At 36.8% G+C, this 27776-nt stretch overlaps 1 protein-coding gene across 2 annotated transcripts; it reads left to right on the forward strand.

The window, feature by feature from the left end:
* On the forward strand, positions 1–24826 carry plxdc1 (plexin domain containing 1). 2 transcript variants are annotated; one of them, XM_039739970.1, is made up of 14 exons: positions 1–316; positions 5105–5286; positions 7622–7765; positions 8053–8122; positions 9372–9494; positions 11530–11648; positions 11794–11893; positions 15592–15687; positions 16199–16280; positions 17682–17742; positions 17825–17957; positions 19891–19926; positions 20451–20599; positions 23274–24826. In XM_039739970.1, exons 1-14 carry the CDS (start codon positions 238–240, stop codon positions 23391–23393), a joined length of 1494 nt encoding a protein of 497 aa, XP_039595904.1. In that variant the 5' UTR covers positions 1–237; the 3' UTR covers positions 23394–24826. The 2 variants fall into 2 exon arrangements, with proteins under 2 accessions (XP_039595904.1, XP_039595905.1); XM_039739971.1 differs by lacking the exon at positions 19891–19926.
* Positions 24827–27776: the final 2950 nt, after the last annotated feature.

The raw sequence follows: 27776 nt of genomic DNA on the forward strand, positions 1-27776 counted from the left end.
ACATTGCAGAAACTCTATGTTGAGAGGAGAGAAAGTGAGCCGAAAAGGCAGGACACTTCGACCTGTCAAATTACAAAACCCTCATTCCCACCATATCTTCTGTTGCCATGGTAACAATTGAGCACTCAGCCTAGGAGGGAATTTGGACAGCAGCTCCTTAAAATCAGAAACAAACTGCACGAGGGAGGGAGAGAGAGAGAGAGAGAACAGAAAGGAATTCTTTCAGGTTGCTCGACTATGATGTGTTTCGGTGCCTGCATTTTGATTTACATCCTTTGTGTTGAAGCTGTGACTGTCTGGACTGAGGATCTAAAAGGTAGGAACTCTTAATGTTCAAAGAAATCTTCAAAATAATTTCATTTTTGGACATAATTGAAATGTGGGAGGCAGCTTTAATTATCTAACCCAAAAATGTTTTTTTTTTAAACTTATGACACTCTAGGTCACTGGTAAGGATAATATAAGTAATGGTTGCTAAAACATGCAGTAAACATTACTATTCTGTAAAACAGATCCATCAGGCACAATGTTTCTCAGATGTGGTATCAGAAACAAAAAACAATCACAGAAACCCTCTTCTTTTAAAGTATGTCAGCTAGACAGAATTAGGTTAATGGTTGGGTGTAACTATAGAAAAAAGGGTGTACAAGTTGAGGGGTTTGCAGCCACTCACTTACTACAGGACATGCATGGGGTACTCTTAATGTGGCAACCAGTGTGAAGTGTGCGCTTTGACTGTTATTAATAAGAATTTCAATATCCCCATAGAAAGAAAGCCATCAGTGGAGTTCTGTGGATGCCTACCTGATTGAGGCTGCTGCATAGCTGAGCTTTTAACTGTGCACCCAAGAGATATTTTTTTTCAGTAGCAATGACCTAATTATAATAGTCTAAAAATATGTATAGGACTTGTTATCCCTGGACACTTAGCTCTACATCACTACTGCCCAAAAAAGCAGCATCTTTTTCCACATGCTTTCAGTAAAATGCAATTAGCTTTTCCTTGTATTTTCCCTTCTTTCCTGAAAGCTAGTAAGGTTGCCTTGTTTGAAAAATTATTTCAGGGATGGCAAAGGTGCTATTCTGCCTGAATCTTTCTGGCATTTTTTAAGAAAAAAAACTAGAGATGTAGTGTTGTAGTAAGTTAAGATGTGCATAAAAATGTAAAGAAGTTGGCACTTGGAGCAAGGGCAACTCCAGGTGTAAAATAAAAGACAGATCATATTGACTCTACTCTACCATGGTGGCAAACAAACTCTACAAACCATTTGTACATTTGTGCGCACTTTTGTCGAATGGGTTAGAATCAAATTGGACCAAGTTTTATATCTATGGCACCATTCACAGTTCTTGGAGTAGTTAGAATTTTACATTGGCAATTTTAAACATATACAGGTTAGGGTTTCATGGGTTAATTTACAAAGACAAATAAAAGCAACTGCACAACCACGTAACACTGAAAAATTAGGCATTACAGAATTTCATCAGACAGTTTTTTGTGAGTTTCCAAGAGCAAGTGGCCACTTCAGTTATAAGCCAGTATAAGCATGGACAAAAATGAAATACAGAGTTACGGCAGTGGCTAGGCAAATCAAAAGGCATTAGGATATCCACTGGAAAAGTGCAGCTGCTGTACATAAGTGCAGTTACAGTCTGACTGTATAGGATGAGTTCCTGTCACATGAAGAGAGCGTTTTCCAAGTTTGAAGTACTTGGGTACATAGAGTCCAGTGTCTGAATCCTGGCTTATTCATTCTCTATGTAGAATATCAAGGGTTAGGGTTAGGGTTACCCATGTTTGCATAGGCTCGCCTCCAGGTTTTTCCCACACATCCTGCCTTACATCTTGCCTGAAGAAGGGGCCTGAGTTGCCTTGCATATTGTAGTCTTTTTAGTTAGCCAATAAAAGGTGTAATTTTGCTTGACTTCTCACTACATTCATAATGGCTAACAAGGTACAACACCATAGTACTACTCACACATCCTAAAAAATACAAGTAGGGTTAATTGGCAAGTCTAAACTATCCTTGCATGAGTGATCATGAACAGGAATACAAATAATCTCATACCCTGCAACTGGCTGGCTTCTGCTTTGCACTTAATGCAGCCAGCATGGGATCTGGCCTATGCAGCTTTGAAGTCAATCAAGTGAGTTAGACAATGGATGGGTGAATGGAAAATAACTGTACCCTAAATTGTTTGTGTTTGCACATGAGCAGCTGTGCTGCTTGTTTGTAAGATCCCTATTCACTACTCAAACACCAACTGATATCTTCAGTTTCCATTAGTTTAAAAGCTTTGGGTATATAGAAACTATTAAGAAGTCCAATAGGATTTTGGACTAGTATGACGTGTAGAGCAAGTCAATGTAAGTTATGCTGAAGCTATGTAACATTTTAGTGAGGCTTCACTTGTGTACAGTATTTGATTCCTTATTACAAAAAGGACAAAGCAGCGCTACAGAATGTTCAGAGAAGAGCAACTAAACGGATTGCAGATCTGCAAGGTTTGAGCTATAAAGGGACACTGAAGGAGCTTGACATATCATTTTAAGCAAATTGTAATCAAAAGGTAATGGTGAAATGGTGAAAAAAATAGTATGATGGATCTCAATTAATATTTTAAATTAAGCTTTTCAAAAAGAACACTGGCACGGAGAAGGACATTTGTTAAGGGTACATTAAACACTACAAAGTTTTTCTACACACAGGGAACTAAACACACATGGAATAAACTAAAAATTAGTGTGGCAGAGAGTAAACCTTTTGGGTTTCTCACAGCTGGACTTGAGGTTATTGTGGTAACATTAGGCAAACTGGATTGGTGAGATTTGTTGGGCTCAATGGCCTGTTCTTATCAAAATTGTTGCAATATTCTAAAAATTACATGACGTGAGTAACACATGGAAAAAAATATAATTTTGGGTGGCATAATAACCATATATCTAATGTATATATTTGTGTACAATGTACATAGATTTTTGGTTTAATATTGTTTCATGTTTTTGCTGCCAGTCATTTGCTACATATTTAATTAAAATATATAGTATTTGTACTTATTAAACAGCACTTTGGGCTTATAATGGAAAGTGAAGATTACAATTGTAAACTGAATTAAGTCGTTGGTTAAGTTTTAGGGGGTTTGTCTTACGTGAGAACTAATGCCCAATTAGCCATAGCTGAAAGCTTGTCAGAGAAAGGTGGTGCTGTGTAAAACAAACGTTTGGTGAGCACATCGTTATTATGACAAAATATCATTCACTTCAACAAAAGCAAACCTACTTGTTAAGAGATAAGTTATTTTCAAGGCACCATACTACCATGCCCTCAACCCCTTTCCTGTAAGTTATCTCATTGTTGTTCACTATTGTTCCAGACTGCTCATTAGCTGACCAGCCAACAACAGTATATTTTTGTAAGTCTGCCTAATATTTTTCCATTTAACACAGTCCAGACAGCAAATTATAACAATGACAGAATGATAATATACTGACGTTTAATTCGGCAAAGACTGGGAACCTTGACAAATCCAAAGGAAAAATGGAAAACATAAAAATGTAATAATATTTACTGCATAAATATTTGTTTTAGCTTCCAAAAAAGGTAAAATTTAAAATGTCAGCTGTAGCTATATAAATATTTATTTCATTTATATATTTCATCTAAATTACCTTACATATCACAAGCACATGAAGACCAAAACAACAACCTATAATAAATGATTTAAACTGTAAAGTGTCATGGGATAGTTTTCACAAAGTGGAAAATGGAAAGGTACAAAACAGTTTTTATGCAATGTTAACAAATACTTGAGTTAAGGTGATTATTGCAGTTAAAGCTTCTCCCACCTAATATTAATGTGACTACTTGCATGAACAAAATCTTTTACTTTAGTGTTCTTTTTTAGGAGGACTGATGCCGTATAATATGGCATGAATGTTTCAAATAATTATATAATCATCAGGACAAAACTGAAAATATTTTTAATTTACAAAAAAGTGAGCATTTTTGTATGAGCTCAGTACTTATAGCCATTCAGCCTATGAGAATAATGTGCTGCATTCACTGACTTTCTGAGTCCAGCTTGTCATTTTACCAAATGAGGAACCAGAAAATGCCCTGCCTATAAAACCTTGACCAAAAGAACTGCCGCCCACATAGGTTATTACTGAGCTCCTTCTATATTTTGCCTCACCAATGGCTTAGCTGCTCTTGCTGAAAAAATATAGCCAAGACAAACAGGACAGTTAAGCTGCTTTCCAATTAGAACAAACCATGTACATTTTTAATGGCTTATAAACTGCACAGTAAAATTATTATATATATATATATATATATATATATATATATATATATATATATAGAAATTAGGTCACCATGCTGGTTCTACACTGGACTACTTTACCCATCCTGTCCAGAGACACACTAAAATATCCTTGCTGTAATGTATCAGTTTATGAACTTACCCACATCTTATTTTGTAAAGCATCAGTTCTAAGACTGATAAATCTATATTTGACCGTCCAATTGCTTTCATGAACTATGAGGAAGCTTGTTATATAAGGAGTAATAGAAAAAAAAAATATTTTTTTTTCCTTTATTGCTTGTGGTTCATCCACCCCACCCAAAGAAAATCACATCAAGGGGCCAAAGAAAATTAGAAAGATAGAGGAATGCCAACATTCAGGCAGATAAGAATGTTTTAGAACAAGATGTGAACGTTCAGTTCCTTGAGTTAACTGGGAACAGTTAAAGCTGTTCATAGATGAAATAAATCTAATTTCAACAAAGTGAAAGCGTTGCCACAAAATTGAAAGTATTTCAGGAAAGCTACAGTTTGCCAAACAGATGAAAGTTATCTGCATGTCTTTGACTGAAAGAACCTACTGATGGGAGTCAGCTTGGGTGTCATCTACGAATCATCAATGATCCAAATCACAGGATTTCAGTTTGGAATTTCTAGAAGTTTCATTTTATTTATATCTGCCTTGGTCTTGTATCAATTAGCATTGTACTTTTGTTGCTCTGTGAAGACAGCTTCATAAACTACTAAAAACCCTGGTCAGACGCAGCCTTTTGTCATGCGATCTATTTCTTTTTGACAGGTTTTGAATATATTCCTCAAAAAGCTGAAGACCCGGTCAGTACTACAAGAGGAGATGAACTCACAGAAAGAGGCAAGAGAGACTTGAACTTTAAAAAGAGAAGTGCTACAGGGCTTAGTCATGAAAGTGTTGGAGGAGGCCTAGCAATCGATACACTTCCTGACAATTTCACACATATTGTGGTAAGTGTTGTAACAGCATACTGAATCAAGTCACAAAGCTAATCATCTCTTAAAGCTTTACCACATCTAATCAGTCCATAATTCAAACACTGCATTCAATAATGCTTCTCTATTCCATCCAAATCAGCTTTCAATGAACACATACTAGTGATTCATTTCAGATTTCCTTTTATTTCCAAGTTTTATCAAGCTTACAGTACAATGCTGTACAGTTCATGCAAAAATACTATCAGTCCAATATCGCAGACATAAATGCTTAAAAGTAAAATGTATTAAAGTGTAATCAACCCACAAAACCATTGTTCTGCCCGGTTCAGAGAGCTTCATGAAAAAAGGTTTGCACCCACATTAAAACATCAAAAAAAAAGGCCAGGACAGAATTTCAATACATTTATTTTTATCTGAATAATTTCAGCAAAATTCTAAGCAAACTTTGTACCATTCCTCATAAGGATATTTTTTATTTTTCTAGTTTTAGATATTTTTTAAAAATTGCTTTGCCATTGTGTTATAGAAAATGTGGTGAAAAGACCTAATCTCATCAGATTTTCAGAATAAGATCACAATAGATTTAGCGTTTTTCCAGTCTGATAATACTCCCAAATATGCTATTAATATATTAGGAATATTTTAAGTCCAACATTGCCTGACAACTATATACCAAGACAAAGCAGATTAATCATGTGTAAAAAACTGAAGGAATGTCCAAGCTGGAGCAGCAGTTGGCAATAAACCAAAACGCACTAATTGAAAGTGTGTAGATAGTCACTCACACTACACTACTACTTCTCCTACTCCATGACTATTGCGCATTCTTGGAAATCATATGCCACTGCAGGGCAGGGAATACAAATGACTAATGTTTAAAGCCTTCACAAATCACCAAATGAAAACCTGCTAAATTAATATAATATGGAAATATTACTGATACCTTACAGCAAAATCCATCAAGAAACATAGTATACTGTACCCCGTATGAAGACAAACCTTAGCAGTACAGTGTGCATATTAATCTGAATTAAGCTGTTTTCTTAAACATAAGGATAAAAAGAATGGGTCAGTATCAGAACCTTTTTAACAGTATGCTAAATGCAGTATGTCCACAGTTTTCATTTTCAGGTAAAGATGTGATGCAAAGCTAAGATAGAGGTCTTCAGTAGGTGTAGTCTAAATGGTGTAAAGAACCAGGAAAAATGAGGTCCGAGGTAGACACACTGCAGGTTTTTAGACTTTGCTTTAATCTCAAACTTAAGAACTTTGGAAAATTGAGACTTTCTAACCATATCAAGAAAGAAATAGCATCTTTGGACAGGAAGACTTGACTTTTTCAAACGTAACTCACATAGAAGTTTTTACTTATTTAAGACCTCTTCAAAGTGATCTGAGAGACTGATCAATAACTGAAATTTGCCCACATTATTGTCATGAGAGACTTAAACTCTCACAGGGTAGCTGCGGACACATTATATTAATACTGAATGCCTCTGAAGCACATAGACTAAAACTAAGCTGTTGAAGAGATAATCAAAGTAGAGATGATTTTCTGAAATCAATTATTTTATCACATTCCTCTATGGCATTTTGAGGGATGATGTGCTTCCCGGTAACATGCTCGAAAAGGCCTTTTACCTTTGAGAATTATGTTCAAAGTTTTCCAAATTAATTGATGTTTCTCTACATTCAGGATAAAATGTGATCCCAGGGTAAAATGTGCTGACAGTGTTTCCGGAGTCAGAATGTCAGATGAGATCATTTATGGACTGGCAGGCAGTTTTCTGTTGCAGGCATATGACAGTCACATGGAGTGCGGTCCCATTGGTGACATCCCACTCTTTCAGTTTCCATGTGGCTCCCTGCTGCTTGACAGCTGTTGGCTGTATTTTCTCACTTTCCAAACTCTTGGAGGCTCCTAAACGTACACTCAGTGATTTCCAGTCACTTGCAAATCTCTCAGTGGGACTAATCCCTCATTTTAGGATGAATTAGTGGAAAGTATAAACACTTGAACTGATGGATCTTATTCAAAATACACTTGATAAACAGGGTAAGTCACAAAGGTCTGAATCATCATGGTGAGCTCCATAAGTGTAAAGTTTTTCTTATATTATTGCTGCAGTGGGCAGCAGTGTGAAACGTACATAAATACTTCTGTCAAGCATTTTACGTACAGTGGAACCCACCCTCATGTCAAGATGGTGTGATGAACAGTCAGTTGTCACCGAAAACTAACCTATAGAACAAAATAAGTCACATTTTTGGTAGTACTTAACTGACAAACAAATGGCACTTTTATCAATAAAACCTTTTATATCATTTGGCTTGCTTGTTCCTGCAGGAAGATGACCGGAAATACTACTCTTGGCGCAGTTTTGGGGCCCATGACCCAATCACCACCCAGCTGTGGGTGGATTTGACCTCACTGGAGCACAGCCAAGTACGAGTACATGGGATTCTGTCCAACACACACCGTCAAGCTTCGGTAAAGCAAAGACAAATGTGTACCTCTCAGCAAATAAGCTTGGCTAGTCTAGCTTTCATAATAGTTTGTGTGTGTGCAGTGGTATCATCCCAACTGCTCCTTGAATTCTGCATGTTCCTTAACACCCTCTGCTTGTAAGCTGAACATAAACATTTTGCTTGTGTGCATCTGTCTTGTTAACTTGTATGTCTAATTATTTGGTCCTTTGTGTCAGCTCTTTTTTAGTTTTCATATTCACAAATTCTGACATTTTTAATCTGGCCCAAAACTCTCTTTTGCATTTGCAGCGGGTTGCCCTCTCCTTCGATTTCCCTTTCTATGGACACCACCTGAGACAGATCACTATTGCAACTGGGGGTAAGAGGGTGCTGATTACACTGAGATGCAGTCCTCACTTCTTCATCTGATCTGAAGTGTAGAAAGCTTCTGCCTCCAGAATGGCTCCAAAATCCTCACCCAGGTGTGGGATGCACTTCAGTGGTCTTTCTCTTGTGGCACAAAATGGAGGATGCAACTTTCTTTAAGTTAATCTTCATATTCAAGGAAGTTATATAATGTATTCTTTGTTTTCTAGAACCTTTACAGTACACATTAACAACTCAGCTGTTTATAGAGAGCAAACAGGAACCATTTAATAAAGTAGAAAAAAACAAATTAAACACAAGGAGCTAAACAAAAACTACATGAACCAATCAGTCAATCCAAAAGGGCAAAGGAAGAGATCTGTATCACTGACTGAAAATGAGATTGTGAAATCATCAAAAATCTACAATGCTACTTTTTCTCAGTAGGGTTTTGTATGGTAAAATGCAATGTACCCAAACAGCGTTCATAGAAGCCCATAGGTACTCCTGTAGTGGTATATCCATAACTAGAAAATGTTACTGTTTTCTCTAACCAAGCTGGAATAAAAACATAAGCCCACACCTACAGGAGTTTAACTTTTACAATCCCCATATAAGATACCGAGGGAATAGTGAACACGAATTCAATAGGAAATCAGTGTTACATTCCCTATTCAAGATGTTGGGGGAATACTCAATAGGCATTTCAAGTTATCAGCTACTGATTTTCTGAATAGCATACATTTTTAAGGGTGTCACTGTATTGACAAAATGTACATCCTTGTGTAGGATGGGCAAATCACCCTTCTAAATCTAAATATACATTTATATGATATGCTGTGCATTATTTAAAACCTTTGTTGGAGGTAGAACATAATAGAGTGGCTCAAAGCACAAGAAGGGCTACTAAATCTGGTGCATTCTAAATGACAATGGCTTTACTGCTACTGGCCGTTGATCCAACAATCATTTCTGGTTATGGCATAATACATTTTTATGAACAAGACAAAACTGTTCAGGCTATTCATCATGACTGCTTAGTACAGATGTTATAACTGAACTCCTTATTTATTCTGACTTCTTACTGTCTTCTTTATTCTATATGCACACCCAGTCATAACTCAGTAGCAAGCAAAATATAAACACTGCAGGTCTTTCTAACAGATGTCCTCATTGTAGTCAGTTTACTTTTGAGCCATGATTGTCTTGCTGACTGTGATTTCCAATATCAGCTGAGCTAATCTATATACTCTTTCCTCCAGGCTTCATATTTACAGGAGAGGTCATTTACCGGATGTTAACAGCAACTCAGTATATTGCTCCATTAATGGCAAACTTTGACCCCAGCATCTCCAAAAACTCAACAGTCAGGTACTATGATAACGGTAGGTGGCACAACACATGGCTGGCTTCTTTCAGGGATCATTCCAATTATTTTTTTCTTTGTAGAAAGAGAGTGAAAGTAGAGATGGAATTGATCAAATGATTTCTATTAAATATTAACAGGTCAAGTAATCAAATCATATACATAAAACATTATGCCAGACTTTACTTGTTTTTTTCCAGGGCTCCTTATAGTTTAATCTCTATTTTAAATGGCGTTTTTTTTAAATATTAAAGGCAGATATTATATAAACACGTTTTAACTTTCTATCATATAAGAAATCTTTTGAGGACTTTTCCCCCAAAATGGTGCAATAACAACAATGTTTCTTAATATCATCAAAAATAAAGGAACCGACTGTGAATTCGGGAGAAGATTTAAAATTTAAGGGTCAGCTTTACTAAAGACCTTGAACGGTCCTTCAACACTACCCTCCTTGTTAAGAAAGCTCAATTGAGGCTTCACTTTTTAAGAAAACTAACTAAAATCATCACAGTCTGGTATGGTTGCTGCATATTGGCAGACTGTCAGTCCTGCAACAGGTGGCTAAGCTTGGCACAGATTATGAGTGTAGCCAAGGAACCATCAACACAGGAAATTTATAAAAAGCAATGCCCAAGGAATGCCCATTCCATCACCAGACCCCACATACCACAGCAATAAACACCACTGAGTAAGAAATACTGTAGCAAGAGACTCTTACAGCATCAAAAACAGTTTTTATCCCAGCCAGTAAATTGTTAACTCATATATAGTCCTTTGCTTGACCCAAGATTGAGACTTCAATATGTAAGCATCTGTGCTGCACATTAAATGTTACTGACCGTTCTGAAGTCCACTTATTTGTATTGTTTGGCTGTTATTTGTTCTGTCTGCTACAGGCTAAACAGGCAAGTTTAAACAGCACCCTTGTTTATTGTAGGTAATTGATATAATTCCTATTCAAGATGTCTTGGAAAATGTTAGCCCCAAGAAACCTTCTGCCGAGCTTCTCGACATATTTTCCAAACAGCATAAGCTTGTTTGTTTTTTTTTGAGATCCCTGACAGGATAGATTTTGTAGAAGAGAAAAGTACACCAACAAAAGTATACCATCTTTTCATCATTCGATTAAAGGATAATGAAAGTGCTCACTAGGGGCAGGCACTCACATCAATAGCTGTAGCACTGTGAAAAAAGCAAGGTGTTTCAAGTAAAGAGTCAAAAGCAGTCAAATGCTATATACTGTGCTTTCATGTGAACAGTAACACTATTTTGCATATGGTAACTTCAAAGGAAAAGACAACATAGTCGGTCTTTGCTGCATTAACAATACAGTATACAGTATAAACAATAACTGTTATCATATGCCAACAACTAGCAAATCAGTAGGCAAAAACTGACTTATGGTAAAGAAAAGGTTCAAGCATAAAGGCATACATATACTTTTCAGTATACAAAGCTCAAGCCTGATATTAGTCTTCTGTATATCTTCCATCTACTGATGTTTTGAGATGTAAAGCAATTCACACTAACCTTAAACAAGAGCAGAACTGAGAGGTAGTGTAATGATCTGTTTTGCACTGCAGGTAATTCCCCAATAAAGTGAGTTGTCAGAAAAGCATTTTGGACAAAAAAGCATTAAGAGGCAGCTAATAAAGCAAGTTAATTATCCATGAATTTCTCCTACCTATTTATTCTGCCATAAGTTCACATGGGGCTGAAAACTAAAAGTCCACTAAAAGTCCACTCACTAAAACCAAATTAATTTAGAGTTACTCAGTAACATAAGCTATACATATCTGAGATGTGGGTTTAATCCAGAGTGCCAAAAATGCCACAGACTGCTATAAAGAAGCAGCATTAACCACTGTGGGAACATGCTACTCCACACTGGAAGTCCCTGAGACAGGTGTCTGCATCTCAGACAACAAAATTTACTAAATGTTCTCCTAATACAGCATAAAAAACTATGTTTTAAGTCTAAAGTAAATAATGAACTATTTGACTTTTAATAAAAGGTTAGATGTTTTAATGCTTTTCTACTCCGCTTTTAGGGACAGTATTTGTTGTGCAGTGGGACCGGGTGATACTGCAGGGTCGCAAGCATGTGGGTGCCTTTACATTCCAAGTTGTACTTCACAAAGAGGGAAACATTACTTTCAGCTACAGAGATGTAAGTAAAACTGAACCTGTACTCAGTATCTGGGCACAAAATGATGTTTTGACACACATCTTTTCATTTTATCAACCTCCCTAGCTTTATGTTATTCACTCATTCTCCCATAGTTCCTTTTGACCCTGTTATGTGTTCCTTCTAGGTCCCTATTCCCATAAGAGAAATAAGTTCAGTCCAGCACCCTGTCAAAGTGGGCCTCTCGGATGCTTTTATGGTGTCCCAAAAATCATCACAAAGTGAAGGTAAGTAGTACAATCCATATAGAATATCTTAATTCTCTAATGTAGAATAACACTACTTTGTCATAAACTACTTACACAATATACAAACAATCTAAGATGTGTTTTTTAAGTAACAACAATGCAATATACAGGTTATTTTCTTAGTATAGGTTTTCAAGAACCCCACTGTACACAAGTTATTCCCACACATTTCACAATCCAGACTGCAAAAAGGAAGTTATAAAGAATGGTCTTTTATTAGATATAGTCAAATGTACAGACAGGTATAAGTACATCAGAATATCATCTTTTAAGTGATTGTCAATACTTAAAATGCATACAAAGGTGTTTAAAATTAAATAAACAAATAAATAAATAAATAGAGATTTCCTGAGTGTGTGGATGTACAGTAAGAATAACACAAATCCTTAACTATTTCTTGGGATGATCATTACTGGTATAGATGCTGAAGAGGTAAAGACACTACAAACTCCTACTATGGATGTTTATGGCCATATCACATATAGCACTGACACTGTTGAGCACCATTTCCTAAAAGACATCATTTAAAATGGCCTATTATGAAGGATGACCAGGTACTGTAGCAGTAAAGGTAATACATTTTCTTTACTAGAGACAGTCAGTGTTATAACATCTGTATCAATCTTGCAGTTTGTTCGCTTACTAAAGAGTCTGCAGACAGCAATTAGAAATTATTTTTCTTTATTTATTAGCAGGTGATTGCAAATCCAGGGTCCAATTAGATCATATTACTGGCAGGTGTTTTATTTTCAATAAACACTGTAAGGGCAGTATTTAAATGTTTTACTCCTCTCTTGCAAATTAGAGAAACAAGCATCTTAAAAATATAAACATATTTAAAGAAAACACTGGAAAACCTGTCTACAGACAAATGTCTTCAAACAAAATACATCAACTTGAGTTTTGGTGCAAATTCTAGATCATTTTTGAAGTTTCTCTTCTTAGTATCGACCTCTTAACTTGTATCCTGCATTTCTGTGACCTCAGTTATGCCTAAATGTGAAACACATTTGCTGCTGTGGTTCCCAGTCCAGTCCATTAGACACACCCAGGCCAGCTGTATCTGTAATTACAAGGGAGGCCTTTAAAGCACTTTTGGAGTGATACTGAGTTAAGTTCCTTGATTTAGCTGCCTCCTCCTCCTGTCCCAAATGCATAGTACTGTTGTGCCTCACCATACACTACAATGTAAAAAGAAGGTACTGCATATACTTTACAGAGCACTAATCCAGCTTAGTTTTCTTTATGAGTACTACTGCAATCATGTCAATCTTTTGCTAGTCTGCAAAAAAAAATGAAGAAAAGGCATGTGCTGTGTCAAGACCACCACTGAATTTTTTCTTCTTGTTAGTATTTATTGGACGAGCAAGACACAAAAAGATGTGTCTTTGATGTGGTGATGCTCATTCTTTAGAGCTCGGCCAAGAATGTTTCTGAGCCCACTGTGTATCCCGTAACATATTTAACTATTCAAATCTGGTTTCCATTCAAGCTTCCTGTCCTGGGCAATTTCATTCACTAGTTTAGAACATACAAAAGTCTCTAATTGTTGCCATTTAAAGAGTGAGATACACTTCTTTTTTGTACTGTATAGGACTACAATTGTAAATATGAAGCCTCAAGTACTTTCCTTAAATGACCCCAAAACAATGTTTTCCCACAAAATGATGTTCAATATACGTAATGTACATGCTCCTGAAATCAAAATTCTCTGCAGATCAACAGCACCACCCTCTGTTGTATTTAGAACAGACACTTCTGATCTATTTTTTTACAAGCACGGTTAAATTAATAAATAAAAAGATGCTTTACTGTTAAGGAGGGTTCTCTATTCTGTGGCATGTTAAGTTGAAGTAACACCATATACACCATATACAATGTCTTATATCATTCTCTGTATTAAAGAACTTGAACTTGTCCTGCTGTTCATGCAGAAGGACCATTAAACAGTTATTAGCTCATCACAAAAGATAAAGCAGCAGATAACAGTCTAATCAGGGGTTAGGGCTGTTCATTGATCCTTATGATAATTTCTTAAAAACAGTTAAGATTATGAATAGAATCTAAAAAGAGACAAAATTCTAAGCATATCTCAAACTTCTATTTCAAAGTCTTCTTAAGATTTGACATTTGATGTGCTACATCTGGCCTATTCAAATGGCAGCCTGTGGGCCTCATGTAGCACAGAAGCAACCTCTGAGTGGCATAGCCCGTGGTCCCACCAGAAACACAGAGAAAAACTGAGAAAAGCACACTTCATGAGCCTTCAGAAAGTCCTACAGTAGTACAGACACGAATGCAACACTTTGCGTAACCTAGCAACATTCAACCCACAATGCAGCATATTGTTGTGTGGCTCGAAGTGGTGGTAGTGGTCTATGATACAGAGATTTCTTTATTTTTTATGATGGTACATGTCAGAACCTCAGCTGCGACAGCTGGTCATGGCATCGACTACATATTAAATGATTCTAGAATCAATTGTGTGCCGAGTCTTGGTTGTATTCCAGTTTCATCAGATTAGTGTGATTGTGTTTTTGTAAATTAATCTAATCGTTACTCCAATGACAGCCTTGTTACTGACAAGTACTGTCTCTTCATATGGGTAGCTGGTTGCAAACTCCCCCCCACCATGGTCTGATCCTGCAGATTTATGGCTGTTATGAGTATGATGATCAGCCATTGGCATTAAAAACAAAGAACAAATTAGAAAGACTGCATTTGATGTAAACGTGCAAAAAGTTCAGATTTTTTTTTTTAAAACTTAATCAAATTAAGCACTGATTGCTATTTGTAGAGTACACCTGTGGAGGTGGCGTAATGGTAGCGCCACTGCCTTACAATAAGGAGATCATGGGTTTGTGGCCAGGTTCTTCCATGCATGGAGGTTGGAAAGCATATATGTAAAGAATGATTATTATACTTGGCAATTTCTCGATTTCAAATTCTAAACCTTAGATTTTTTCACTAAATAAATGAAACATGTACTGCTAGGACTCTCATCCTCAATATACCTTCAGAGTACCTCAAACTTGATCCAAGCGCAATGCCAGTGCCAATCACACATGTGGTGATTTAAAACGAACCTGTTTCTCCAGTGTGCAGAAGATGATGTATTCATGTGTGTTACTGTTATCACTTGTTATGGGTCTGTACACTGATAGCTTTAACAGCATTGATAATTCTTTTTATTCTGTTAAATGTTCTTTGTGATGTGCCTGCATCATATATGACCAAAATGTTTAATTTTATTTTCCAAGCGGAAAACAAATGTTATTGCTAATACTGTGAACTATTTTGTTTTTGTACACTTTGAGATGTGCCTAGGTCAGATGTGACTGAAGATTCTCTTAAGTTACAGCTTTTTATTGTTTTTTATGTACTTGTTAACATATTCATTTGTGTTGGTTTAAAGTCTGTTATTACCTGCTGCTTAAAATGTCTGGCCCAGCTAAATTTCTTGGTTTGAAAATCTGGCTGAAATGAATTTGTAATTGAATAGCCCTGTACTACATCTTTGTACTCTAGTGAACAATCCATACCATTACCCTGTAGCAGATATGGATTGCTCTAGGTTCCAAGGATCCTAACTCACATATAGCAGGTACTGAAAGTGTCATTTCTTTTTGCCTTGCAGAGCGTCTGTGTCTAATTTTTGTTATCTCTTACCAATACAGAATCCCATCGGAGGACAATATATGAATACCATAGAGTAGAACTGGATACAGAAGCCATAACAAATATGACTGCCTTTAGGTTTACTCCATTGCCAAGTAAGTGTATTTATAACATACTATAGGGTTGTGCCCCCTGCTTGAACCCCCTCCCGATGGGGCGCATTGCGCACTTCGCGTCCCTGCTGCTTGCGTTGTGAAGGGGGGACTGAACGCATGCTAAGGAGATGCAGTCTGATCAGCTGCTGTCTTGCTGCTGCTGTCGCCGAGTTGCATGTTCTGCTTGTCATGCTATGTGTCAATCATTTAAAAGCCTGTGCAGCAGCTGTCTTTTTGTCTCATTGCCTTACCTCACGGGACATTAAAGTGTCTCTGAGAAAATCATGCATTGTCTCCTTCAATCCTTCCAAGATTTTTTTTCTATAATAGAGAAACAGAAAAGGGCTTTACACCATTAAAACATGCTTTGTGTGAATATTTGTCCATTGTACCCTGTGCTAAATGTGCCACACAAGTAAAGAAGCAAACCAACAAATCACAAAGAGAAACCAATAATGTATACTGTCACAGTGCCACTGTCCTTATGGCTACCTTCTCTCTCTAATTCCAGCCTGCCTTCAGCACAACAGCTGTGAAACCTGTCTTAACTCCAAACTCACGTCTGATTGCAACTGGTGTCATGTCATTCAAAGGTATAGTTGACTGCCACCTTTTTCACTCACATTTAATTTCATCCATGTCATCTTAACTGTCATCTCTTTGTTGATGGTACAAGTTTAATTTTTCACACTTAAACATGGAAAGGCGTTGTGCCACATGGGTATAAGATGAGTGAGATGTAGGAGTATGCCAGTCATTGCATGAATTATAAAGATGTAGGAATGGTCTTGTTCAGTTCATTTGAGAGTTAGGGTTAGAGGTACCCCATTACTTCAGCTCTCTTTTACCAAGTCACATGATTCACTTCCAAAGTTCATGGTTGGATTTGATGCTGTGATTCTGACAGCTGCAGAATATGAATCCATGGTTGGTAAACAATTCTAAATGTCAGCAAAAATTAAATAACTCAAAAGTAATTAATAGAAAAAACTTTGAACAGAACAAATAGAAAACAAAAAACAGCATCAAGAAAGACAAGAAACAATACATTAGAGATTAACTGACAACAGACATATAATATTTAATGAATTAATATTTTGAAACATGACAGTTTGTTATACAGCTATTAAATGTTGCAGACCCTAACCAACTAGAAATGGAGAATGTGAAAAACATCAAAAAAGAAGTTTACGTGTGTATCATAAGGGTCAGTCATCTAAGAGATTGTGTAATGTGTGGATCAGTTAATCAGAATTACTGTGTTGTCCTCTATCAGTCACTGTGAGATGTATGGTCAACTAATGTATGAGTGAGAGAAATGTACTGTATGGACCAATCAGTTGTCCGTCAGTCAGATGTTCTGAGTTAGGGTAACTGTTTGTTGGACTATACACAAATGAGGAAGATTCAGGAATCTGTCAGCCTGTATGTGTGAATGAGAGTAGGTGCAGGTGTCTGCTAGTCATAGTTTGTGTATTTAAGAAAAATATTGATTGAGATCTTTTTTAAAAGTGGCTTTTGTGTCTAAAAGTTAATTGTTTTTGATCATTTTGTATCAAGGAAGATTACAATTATAATTCATTATATATCACTGAAAGTACCATACTATAACTATCCCAAACATAAATAGTGGTGTTCTGGTAAAACATAAATGCTTCTATGAAGTATGAAACCAGCAAGTATATGGCTCAGCAAAACTTAAGATGTGTGACCAAATATCAAAATGCAATGCCCTTGAAGACTCTTTCTCACTACTGAAAAATCTAATGCTTCTTCTCAATGTGCTCTTTACAAAGTCAATAAATCTTGCAAAAAGTATAACATAACATACTTTCTTGTTATGCCACAATGCACACATAAAATACTTTTTCATAGATATATAGAGAATAGTCTAGCCAGTTCCGAAATCTGTTTTTTTTTTTTCTGAAAAGTGATACAATTACTGCCATACTCCCCCTTTCTTTCACATTTCATCTGTTTATCTTATGTTCCAGGTGCTCAGATGGCATTGACAGGCACCGTCAGGAATGGCTGGATTATAATTGTGAAGAGGAGGTAAGTCATTTTGCCCAGTTAGCAGGCTAAGATGTGCCGAGTCAAGTACAGACTTTCATATTACTGCACTTAATTATTCTAGGCAAAAGGAAAAACCTGCGAAGATTATGTCGAGCAAACTGCTGGTCCTTCATTTCCATCAATATCAGTGACCCCTCCTGATGCTGAGCCAAGCCCAACCTCTGATCTAATACTGGAGAGTCTAGTCACTGAAGGTGACCTCTTATTATTATCCAACATTGGTGTGTACAGTAATGATGAAAAACTCACCCATTAAATGTCTGCACAATTTATTAGGCTAGAGATATCAATCTTAATATTTGCAATCAGTATTTTTTCCAATGATTAAAACAAAAAAGCGCTACAGTATCAAAGTGCAACAGCAATTTAATGTTTACTTTTAAACTAAATTTAAACAAAATAAAAAAAATACTGATCATGTCACTATTCAACCATTTTGCTATGACACATGTAAATAGGTTTTAGTCCAAGCTGTCTACTTTAGTAGTCACAAATAATTGAGTTGAGTCCACCTGTGTACACAAAAAAGCAGTCCATTTGAGTTTAGGAAATTACAAAGCTGATTAGTACAGCTGCAAAAAGAAATTTTCATGAATACAAAGAAATGTTAAAAGCAAAAAAAAAAAAAAAGTCAGATATGACCTTTAAAAAGCATTAATTAATGGGAAGGGAGAATAATATTTTTAAAGCACAAAAAAATCCTCAAAGCACAACAACATCTGTTATAAAGAAACAGAAAGAAATTATTGTCCAGCTGTGAATCTATGGAGAACAAAGAACATTGCAAAGTATACTATCTGACAAAAAAGTACTAAAAAGAGAACTAATGAATAAGCTGACCAAGAGTCCTGTAACAAGTAAAGAAATAACAGCCTTCTATGGCAGAGGTAAAAGAAACAAGCGCCAAAATACAAGCAAAGAGAAAGAGGGAAATGAAACCTTTGTTGAAATAAGCTGTTATTAAATGTAAAAAACTTCCAAGGTCCAATGATACTAAAATTGGCATTATAGCCTCAGAGCTAATGGCTCTATTAGGCAAATGCTTAAAATCATACCTCATGTTGAGTTGGTCATCCTGATTGCAAAGCAGTTTTAGAGTAGTGCTACTGTGATGCTCCTCAAAATCAAGTCTTAAAAAAGACTACAGAAAAAGAAGACAAAATTGACTAGACAAACTGAATTCTTTGAAGAAAAAAAATGTAAGAAAAATCCATCCATCCATATTCCAACCCGCTGAATCCAAACACAGGGTCACGGGGGGTCTGCTGGAGCCAATCCCAGCCAACACAGGGCACAAGGCAGGAGCCAATCCTGGGCAGGGTGCCAACCCACCACAGGACACACACAAACACACCCACACACCAAGCACACACTAGGGCCAATTTAGAATCGCCAATCCACCTAACCAGCATGGCTTTGGACTGTGGGAGGAAACCCACGCAGACACAGGGAGAACATGTAAACTCCACGCAGGGAGGACTCAGGAAGCGAACCCCGGTCTCCTAACTGCGAGGCAGCAGCGCTACCACTGCGCCACCGTGCCGCCCATTTAAGAAAAATAATTTCCAAAATTAGAATATAGGTCTGGCCACACTAAAGTGTGTTTAAACCACAATAACAATGTCCTGTTGTATTGTAGCCTCCTTAAAGCTGGGACTGAAGTAAAATCAACATCATGTGACAGACTGATGCCCACCAATGGACACAATTCAACCTAAAAGTAACAAATTGTTAAAGACAACAAAGCAAAAATAGCATTTTCCAATGGTACAAAACTGCTATGGAGTTATACTAAAAGGCTCATGATTATTATACAGGTATTGCTACAGAACTTAGCTTCTAACAAATATTCTAGCAAATAAGCAAGTAGATACTAACAGAGTTTGTTTTTTTCATATATAATTTTGATTTAAATGCATCTGTACAATGGTGTTTTTACTTTAACATTATAGTCTATATAGTGTTGGTAAAAGTCAAATCAGATTTATACATATTAAAAATTAATATAAGAAAAATAAATATATAAAAAAAAACTAATGACATGACACGGTCATGGTCACTTGGTACCAGTCATGTCATCAGTAATCAGTAAAACAACTTAACTCTAAACTACCTTCATTCTTACAGATGACACCAAGACAGATATCCAATATACTGATAATGGTGAGTAAGCCAGCATTACCTTTGATTAAAACAGTTGCCTATATGCACCATATTACCTAAACAGACAGGTCTCTTAAACTCATTCATAAAGTCTGCTTAACAGTTTATACAGCACAGCTCTACTGGAATTATGAACTTATGGCTGTGTAAGCAGAGAGGAACATGATGTCAGGATTAGTTTTTCCTCTGGCACAACTTCTCCCTCCCAATGGTACAGTAAAATAAAAGGCCTAAATAGTGAACGCAGTCTTAAAGAAACATGTACTCATAAAGCTCCTTCACATCACACCACCTGGTATGTGTAGTGATTCTTTTAAAGAGTCAGTCTATAAAAATAAAACAGAATGCTTCTTCTTTTTTCTACTTGAGTTACCTCAGGAGCACTTACAGATTTTTAAATAGCAAGAAATCAGAATTTACTAACGATGCTACAGCCTTAAGAGCTACCAGATTTCACTTCACACGACCTATAGATATCTTATTTGTTAAATGTGTCCTTACTACCCCATCCCCTTCTTTTGCAGAAACATCTTCTGCTCAGCATGGGACACCAATGCACAGTGGCATTATCGCTGGAATTGTATCTGCAGCGCTGCTGCTTCTTGCCATTTCCCTACTGGCACTGTACATCAACAGGCACCCAACCTTCACTTCAGCACTCTTCTTCCTTAAGGTGAGTCTGCCAAAATGAAGTGCATATATCTGTAAAGCTGATCAGTTCTTTTTAGCCCCTACTACTTAAATATTGTTAAGACCCTTGCTATAGCTATCTTCGAACTACCAATTTCTGTACCAATCTACACATTCAACCAGCAGCATTAATGTATTGCTTGCTTGTTAGAAACCAGTTACTGGAGAGTTACAGTATTGTTGATCACTAAAAAACATCTCACATTTAGGAGTTTTGCTAATGACTTAATTTAGAACAGGGCTGGGCTGTTCTCATCTGCTTTTTCTTGGGTCTCCAAATTAAACGTACCCTCAAGAGGTTTATATATTAGTACATTGGGCATTTTTAGCTCTTCATTCTATATTAACATTTATTCAGATACCCTGCTCAAATGCAGAACAAGCCAGCTAATGGAGGAGGATGGTCAGTTCTCAAAAACACACTTTAGTCCAATTACTTCTTACTCAGTTTTGTCTAAAAAGAAGGCAGCCTGTTTTAGTCTCTAACGTGATCACAGTGAAATATAATTAAAAACCAATACGAGATTTGGGATGTGGCCCATTAACTAAAAGTGATACATATATAAAGTGGTGTGAAAAACTATTTGCCCCCTTCCTGATTTCTTATTCTTTTGCATGTTTGTCACACAAAATGTTTCTGATCATCAAACACATTTAGCCATTAGTCAAATATAACACAAGTAAACACAAAATGCAGTTTTGAAATGATGGTTTTTATTATTTAGGGAGAAAACAAAATCCAAACCTACATGGCCCTGTGTGAAAAAGTAATTGCCCCCTTGTTAAAAAATAACCTAACTGTGGTGTATCACACCTGAGTTCAATTTCGTAGCCACCCCCAGGCCTGATTACTGCCACACCTGTTTCAATCAAAAAATCACTTAAATAGGAGCTGCCTGACACAGAGAAGTAGACCAAAAGCACCTCAAAAGCTAGACATCATGCCAAGATCCAAAGAAATTCAGGAACAAATGAGAACAGAAGTAATTGAGATCTATCAGTCTGGTAAAGGTTATAAAGCCATTTCTAAAGCTTTGGGACTCCAGCGAACCACAGTGAGAGCCATTATCCACAAATGGCAAAAACATGGAACAGTGGTGAACCTTCCCAGAAGTGGCTGGCCGACCAAAATTACCCCAAGAGCACAGAGGTCACAAAAGACCCCAGGACAACGTCTAAAGAACTGCAGGCCTCACTTGCCTCAATTAAGGTCAGTGTTCACGACTCCACCATAAGAAAGAGACTGGGCAAAAACGGTCTGCATGGCAGATTTTCAAGACGCAAAACCACTGTTAAGCAAAAGAACATTAGGGCTCGTCTCAGTTTTGCTAAGAAACATCTCAATGATTGCCAAGACTTTTGGGAAAATACCTTGTGGACTGATGAGACAAAAGTTGAACTTTTTGGAAGGCAAATGTCCCGTTACATCTGGCATAAAAGGAACACAGCATTTCAGAAAAGAACATCATACCAACAGTAAAATATGGTGGTGGTAGTGTGATGGTCTGGGGTTGTTTTGCTGCTTCAGGACCTGGGAGGCTTGCTGTGATAGATGGAACCATGAATTCTACTGTCTACCAAAAAATCCTGAAGGAGAATGTCCGGCCATCTGTTCGTCAACTCAAGCCGAAGCGATCTTGGGTGCTGCAACAGGACAATGACCCAAAACACACCAGCAAATCCACCTCTGAATGGCTGAAGAAAAACAAAATGAAGACTTTGGAGTGGCCTAGTCAAAGTCCTGACCTGAATCCAATTGAGATGCTATGGCATGACCTTAAAAAGGCGGTTCATGCTAGAAAACCCTCAAATAAAGCTGAATTACAACAATTCTGCAAAGATGAGTGGGCCAAAATTCCTCCAGAGCGCTGTAAAAGACTCATTGCAAGTTATCGCAAACGCTTGATTGCAGTTATTGCTGCTAAGGGTGGCCCAACCAGTTATTAGGTTCAGGGGGCAATTACTTTTTCACACAGGGCCATGTAGGTTTGGATTTTTTTTTCTCCCTAAATAATAAAAACCATCATTTCAAAACTGCATTTTGTGTTTACTTGTGTTATATTTGACTAATGGTTAAATGTGTTTGATGATCAGAAACATTTTGTGTGACAAACATGCAAAAGAATAAGTAATCAGGAAGGGGGCAAATAGTTTTTCACACCACTGTACCCTATAAAGTGAAATTTAGGGCAAAGATGGAAAAAAATTGCATTAAGTATGACAAAAGTCATCATGTGTCACAGGCACATAGCACAAAAACTTAATTTATATTAAAGATGCTGTATTGCATTTGTTTTGTAAGGGCTTTGTGATGATTCACAAGGCGACAGACAATAAAAATTGCTTGGAAGAAGGTTCAAATATATTATTAATTGCACAGGAAAATTAATAAGCATCATAAATAAGGTAAATAATTGCATATGAAGACTTTGTTTCATGTCTCCATTTTGTTTCAGCTTCTCTTTGTTATAATGTCAGCCAAGCAGGAATTGTAAAGTATGTATCCACTGTACATTTTGGGAATGTTCACTTGAGGAAAATATATTCAGAGGTGCAAAAAAAAAGTATAAACTCTTCAAAACATACATTTCGTAGGACTGGAATGTAAGAAAAATACTATACATCTTTAATGATGCATAATACATTTTTTTTCACAGCGGCGCTCCAACCAATGGCCAGCAATGAAGTTTCGTAATCAAGCCAGCAACTCCAGTTACACAGAGATTGAGGTTGGAGGTCACGAGAAAGACAGTTTCATTGAGGCAGAGCAGTGCTGAGAACAAGAAATTCATCAGGAATCCCCTCCCTTTTAGTTACAACTTTCTGCACATCATTAGACTGCTGTTTAATATCTCCAAGGGTCGATCTGCCCCAACCCAAACTGGCCAATTGTGTACACCAATTCACTTTTGTTTCAAGATGTGCTTTCCATCTTCAATACAAACAGTAGGCTTGCAAGCAGTACACCAAAAGGCTGTCATTAACAGGCCAGATTTTCACTGTTCTGGTCTAGTAAAGAACAGCGCACCTGTCATGTGAATATAGTGCAGTTGCCAGTGATGATCCATTGTTGCTTCATCCTAATCATTTACTTTCTTTGCTGTTTCAACGATTCCATTTGAGGACAGAGATAATCAAGTTTACTGTACTGCACAAGACATTTTACACTGATAGGTACTCTGTCCCAAAAACAAAAAAATAAATATGCAAAATAATATAAAACAACTATCATATGCAGGTTTTTAAAGAATACGGTCAGCTAATTTGTGAAAACATTTATTCAAAATCTGAGGTTCAATTCATCCATGCAACCTTTAACCAAAATACTACTTTTTGTCTTGCTAGCCTTTATTAATCACAGCAGCTGGCATTAGCCTATCAAGCAGAACTGGACAACAGGTTGCTTAAAAGAAGCTAACACAACAGCTACCAAAATGGCAAGTGACACTGGGAAAGCTTGCTTGTTGTAATGCAAAGCTTACTTTGTGGTTGATTGATAGAAATTAGAAAATACTAAAAAGAACTGGGGGTTGAGAGAAAAAGAAGAATTAAAGAAAATATAAGTAAATAATAATCCATTGTCCAGATCAATGTAACAATGCAAGTACAAAGAGAACAGGAGTAGCAAAAGTCACTTTAAAGCCGGTGCAAACAACAACTGTAAGGCACACCTGTTAAAATATGAGTAATTAACATTTTATTTGCAGTTAAAGATGTACTGTATATAAACGAAGCAGCCTTTTCAGGCAGTAAAAGGACTTGCGGCAAATCAGAAACACTTGAGACAAAGGAATTGCATAGTCAGTAAGAAAAGGTGCCCTCTGCTGGCAAAGGATTATACAGCTATCCTGTAAAAGACCTATTACAAAATAGGCATTTTTGGAGTAGTCTGTATTTTAATTTAAACTTTAGCTTTGTGGATACATAGTTGAAACCAGAAGGCTAAAATTTCTGATCATACAGCTAGAGAAATGCTGAATTCTGATTCTGAGACTCTGTTGGAGCCCCAATTGTAGAAATACATATCTTTGAAAGCTGACTCCTACATTTATAGCATTTATATAGTATATATACGGCATATGTTTGCCATGAAAGGCCCTCTATTAAATATTTTTAATGATGGCATTCATATACATCACTAAAGCAGCTCATGGCAGCTCAGATTGGCAATTGAAAAAATAACCAAATAAAGGTGCATTTTGAAAAGTGAGTATGTGTTATATTCTTTTCTAGAAAATTCACTTACACTGCAATTCTGTTTCATCTCATCCACCCGATAGTTTACAAGTCATGCTCTTTCCAATTTCTTCTAAGTGATTTCTTCACCTGAGGCAAGTTTGCCAGAATTACCACAGCCATTATCAGTAGCAAAACTAAAACTGCAATAAAGCATTATGTTAGAACCACTTCCTACACACATTGTCAGGTTTAGTTTTTTGACCAACAGAATATAAAGGCAAGTTCACTACACGAGTAACATCATTTGTTCAGTACCACTACAGAAATTAAATATATATCGACAACTATAACTTGCCTAAAAATGTATCTTTTCTTAGCCAACTTGGAATAAAACAAATGACTAAATGACAAAGTAACAGTTTTCCTTTAAAGAAGTACCTGTATCACTTTACTAATGGGACAATACACAGAAACCTCCACATTCTGTTTACATTAAGCAAAGCCCATGGTACAATCCACAGCCAGGCCTGCAGGCTTTTTTGGGAACTTAGATGTAACAAAGCGTTGATGAAAATTTGAAAGAGTACTGTTGGCACACATACAGTTAGGTTCATAAATATTTGGACAGAGACAACTTTTTTCTCATTTTGGTTCTGTACACGACCACAATGAATTTTAAATGAAACAACTCAGATACAGTTGAAGTGCAGACTTTCAGCTTTAATTCGGTGGGCTGAACAAAAATATTGCATAAAAATGTGAGGCAACTAAAGCCTTTTTTAACACAATCATTTTATTTGAGGGGCTCAAAAGTAATTGGACAAATTAAATAACTGGAAATAAAATTTCTAATACTTGGTTGAAAACCCTTTGCTGGCAATGCCAGCCTGAAGTCTTGAACTCATGGACATCACCAGATGCTGGGTTTCCTCCTTTTTAATGCTCTGCCAGGCCTTTACTGCAGCGGCTTTCAGTTGCTGTTTCTTTGTGGGCCTTTCTGTCCGAAGTTTAGTCTTCAACAAGTGAAATGCAGGCTCAATTGGGTTAAGATCAGGTGACTGACTTGGCCATTCAAGAATTTTCCACTTCTTTGCTTTAATAAACTCCTGGGTTGCTTTGGCTGTATGTTTTGGGTCATTGTCCATCTGTATCATGAAACACTGCCCAATCAATTTGACGTCATTTAGCTGGATTTGAGCAGACAGTATGTCTCTGAACACCTCAGAATTCATTCAGCTGCTTCTGTCCTGTGTCACATCATCAATAAACACTAGTGTCCCAGTGCCACTGGCAGCCATGCACGCCCAAGCCATCACACTGCCTGACTCCACTGTGTTTTACAGATGATGTGGTATGCGTTGGATAATGAGCTGTTCCATGCCTTCTCCATACTTTTTTCTTGCCATCATTCTGGTAGAGGTTGATCTTGGTTTCATCTGTCCAAAGAATGTTTTTCCAGAACTGTGCTGGCTTTTTTAGATGTTCTTTAGCAAAGTCCAATCTAGCCTTTCTATTCTTGAGGCTTATGAGTGGCTTGCACCTTGCAGTGCACCCTCTGTATTTACTTTCATGCAGTCTTCTCTTTATGGCAGACTTGGATATCGATACGCCTGCCCCCTGGAAAGTGTTGTTCACTTGGTTGGCTGTTGTGAAGAGGTTTCTCTTCACCATGGAAATGATTCTGCAATCATCCACCACTGTTATCTTCCGTGGACGTCCAGGTCTTTTTGCGTTGCTGAGTTCACCAGTGCTTGCTTGCTTTCTCAGGATGTACCAAACTGTAGATTTTGCCACTCGTAATATTGTAGCAATTTCTCGGATGGGTTTTTCTGTTTTTGCAGCTTAAGGATGGCTTCTTTCACCTGCATGGAGAGCTCCTTTGACCGCATGTTGTCTGTTCACAGCAAAATCTTCTACATGCAAGCACCACACCTCAAATCAACTGCAGGCCTTTTATCTGCTTAATTGATAAGATATAATGACGGACTTGAACACACCTCAACATGAAATAGCCTTTGAGTCAATTGTCCAATTACTTTTGAGCCTGAAATGAAGGGATTGTGTTAAAAAATGCTTTAGTTGCCTCACATTTTTATGCAATCGTTTTGTTCAACCCACTGAATTAAAGCTGAAAGTCTGCACTTCAACTGCATCTCAGTTGTTTCATTTAAAATTCATTGTGGTGATGTACAGAACCAAAATGAGAAAAAAGTTGTCTCTGTCCAAATATTTATGGACCTAACTGTACAACTCAGCTCAATGTTACCATCGTTTACACGTTTTATGGAGTACAGCAGATCAACTAGGAAGTGGTCTGTATAAAACGTACAACTTCTACACTAGTTTTTATTTAAGCGTTTTTATGATTCCAGTACATTTAACAATAAATATCCTATTTAATCTTTAAATACATACAATGTGGTTTTGAGTAATGCAAACAAAATCAAATATTAAAGTTCTCAATTGCAAGTGTTGTTATCTTACCACACCCTTGTCATTTTTATATTGTATTTGTACTAATAATTAACACATCAAGCTCTATATTTTATTTTCTGTATTTAAGACATTTTCAAAGGGGTCAAATATTTTCAAAGAAAAAAAAAACAAAACTGGTAAATACAAACGGCGTGAGTTTTTCAGAAAAAGAAAACACTGCTGTTAGAAGTAATACTTATTATGCCTACCCTTAGAAACTGACAAGGCTTACTTGAATGCTACAAAATCAAAGAAGCGTTCTGCTTGTTCTCAGTATTTTCTTCCATAAACGTAAATGGCATTTACAGGAGCTCTTTGTTTGGATTATTTTCTTAAAAATATTAGATTGTGAGATCAATGCCTTCATGTTTCTTTCTTTATATATTTACTCCAATCCAGCAGCGGCTGCTTTCTTAGAATTTTGCAACCTTGAAATGGGACCCAAGATGATTTCAGAACGTAATGACAAAGCACAAGTAGAAGGACAAAGTAAACTCCTTCAAATG

The sequence above is a fragment of the Polypterus senegalus genome, chromosome 17, assembly GCF_016835505.1.
Source record: "Polypterus senegalus isolate Bchr_013 chromosome 17, ASM1683550v1, whole genome shotgun sequence".
In the NCBI taxonomy this organism is placed as follows: domain Eukaryota; kingdom Metazoa; phylum Chordata; class Cladistia; order Polypteriformes; family Polypteridae; genus Polypterus; species Polypterus senegalus.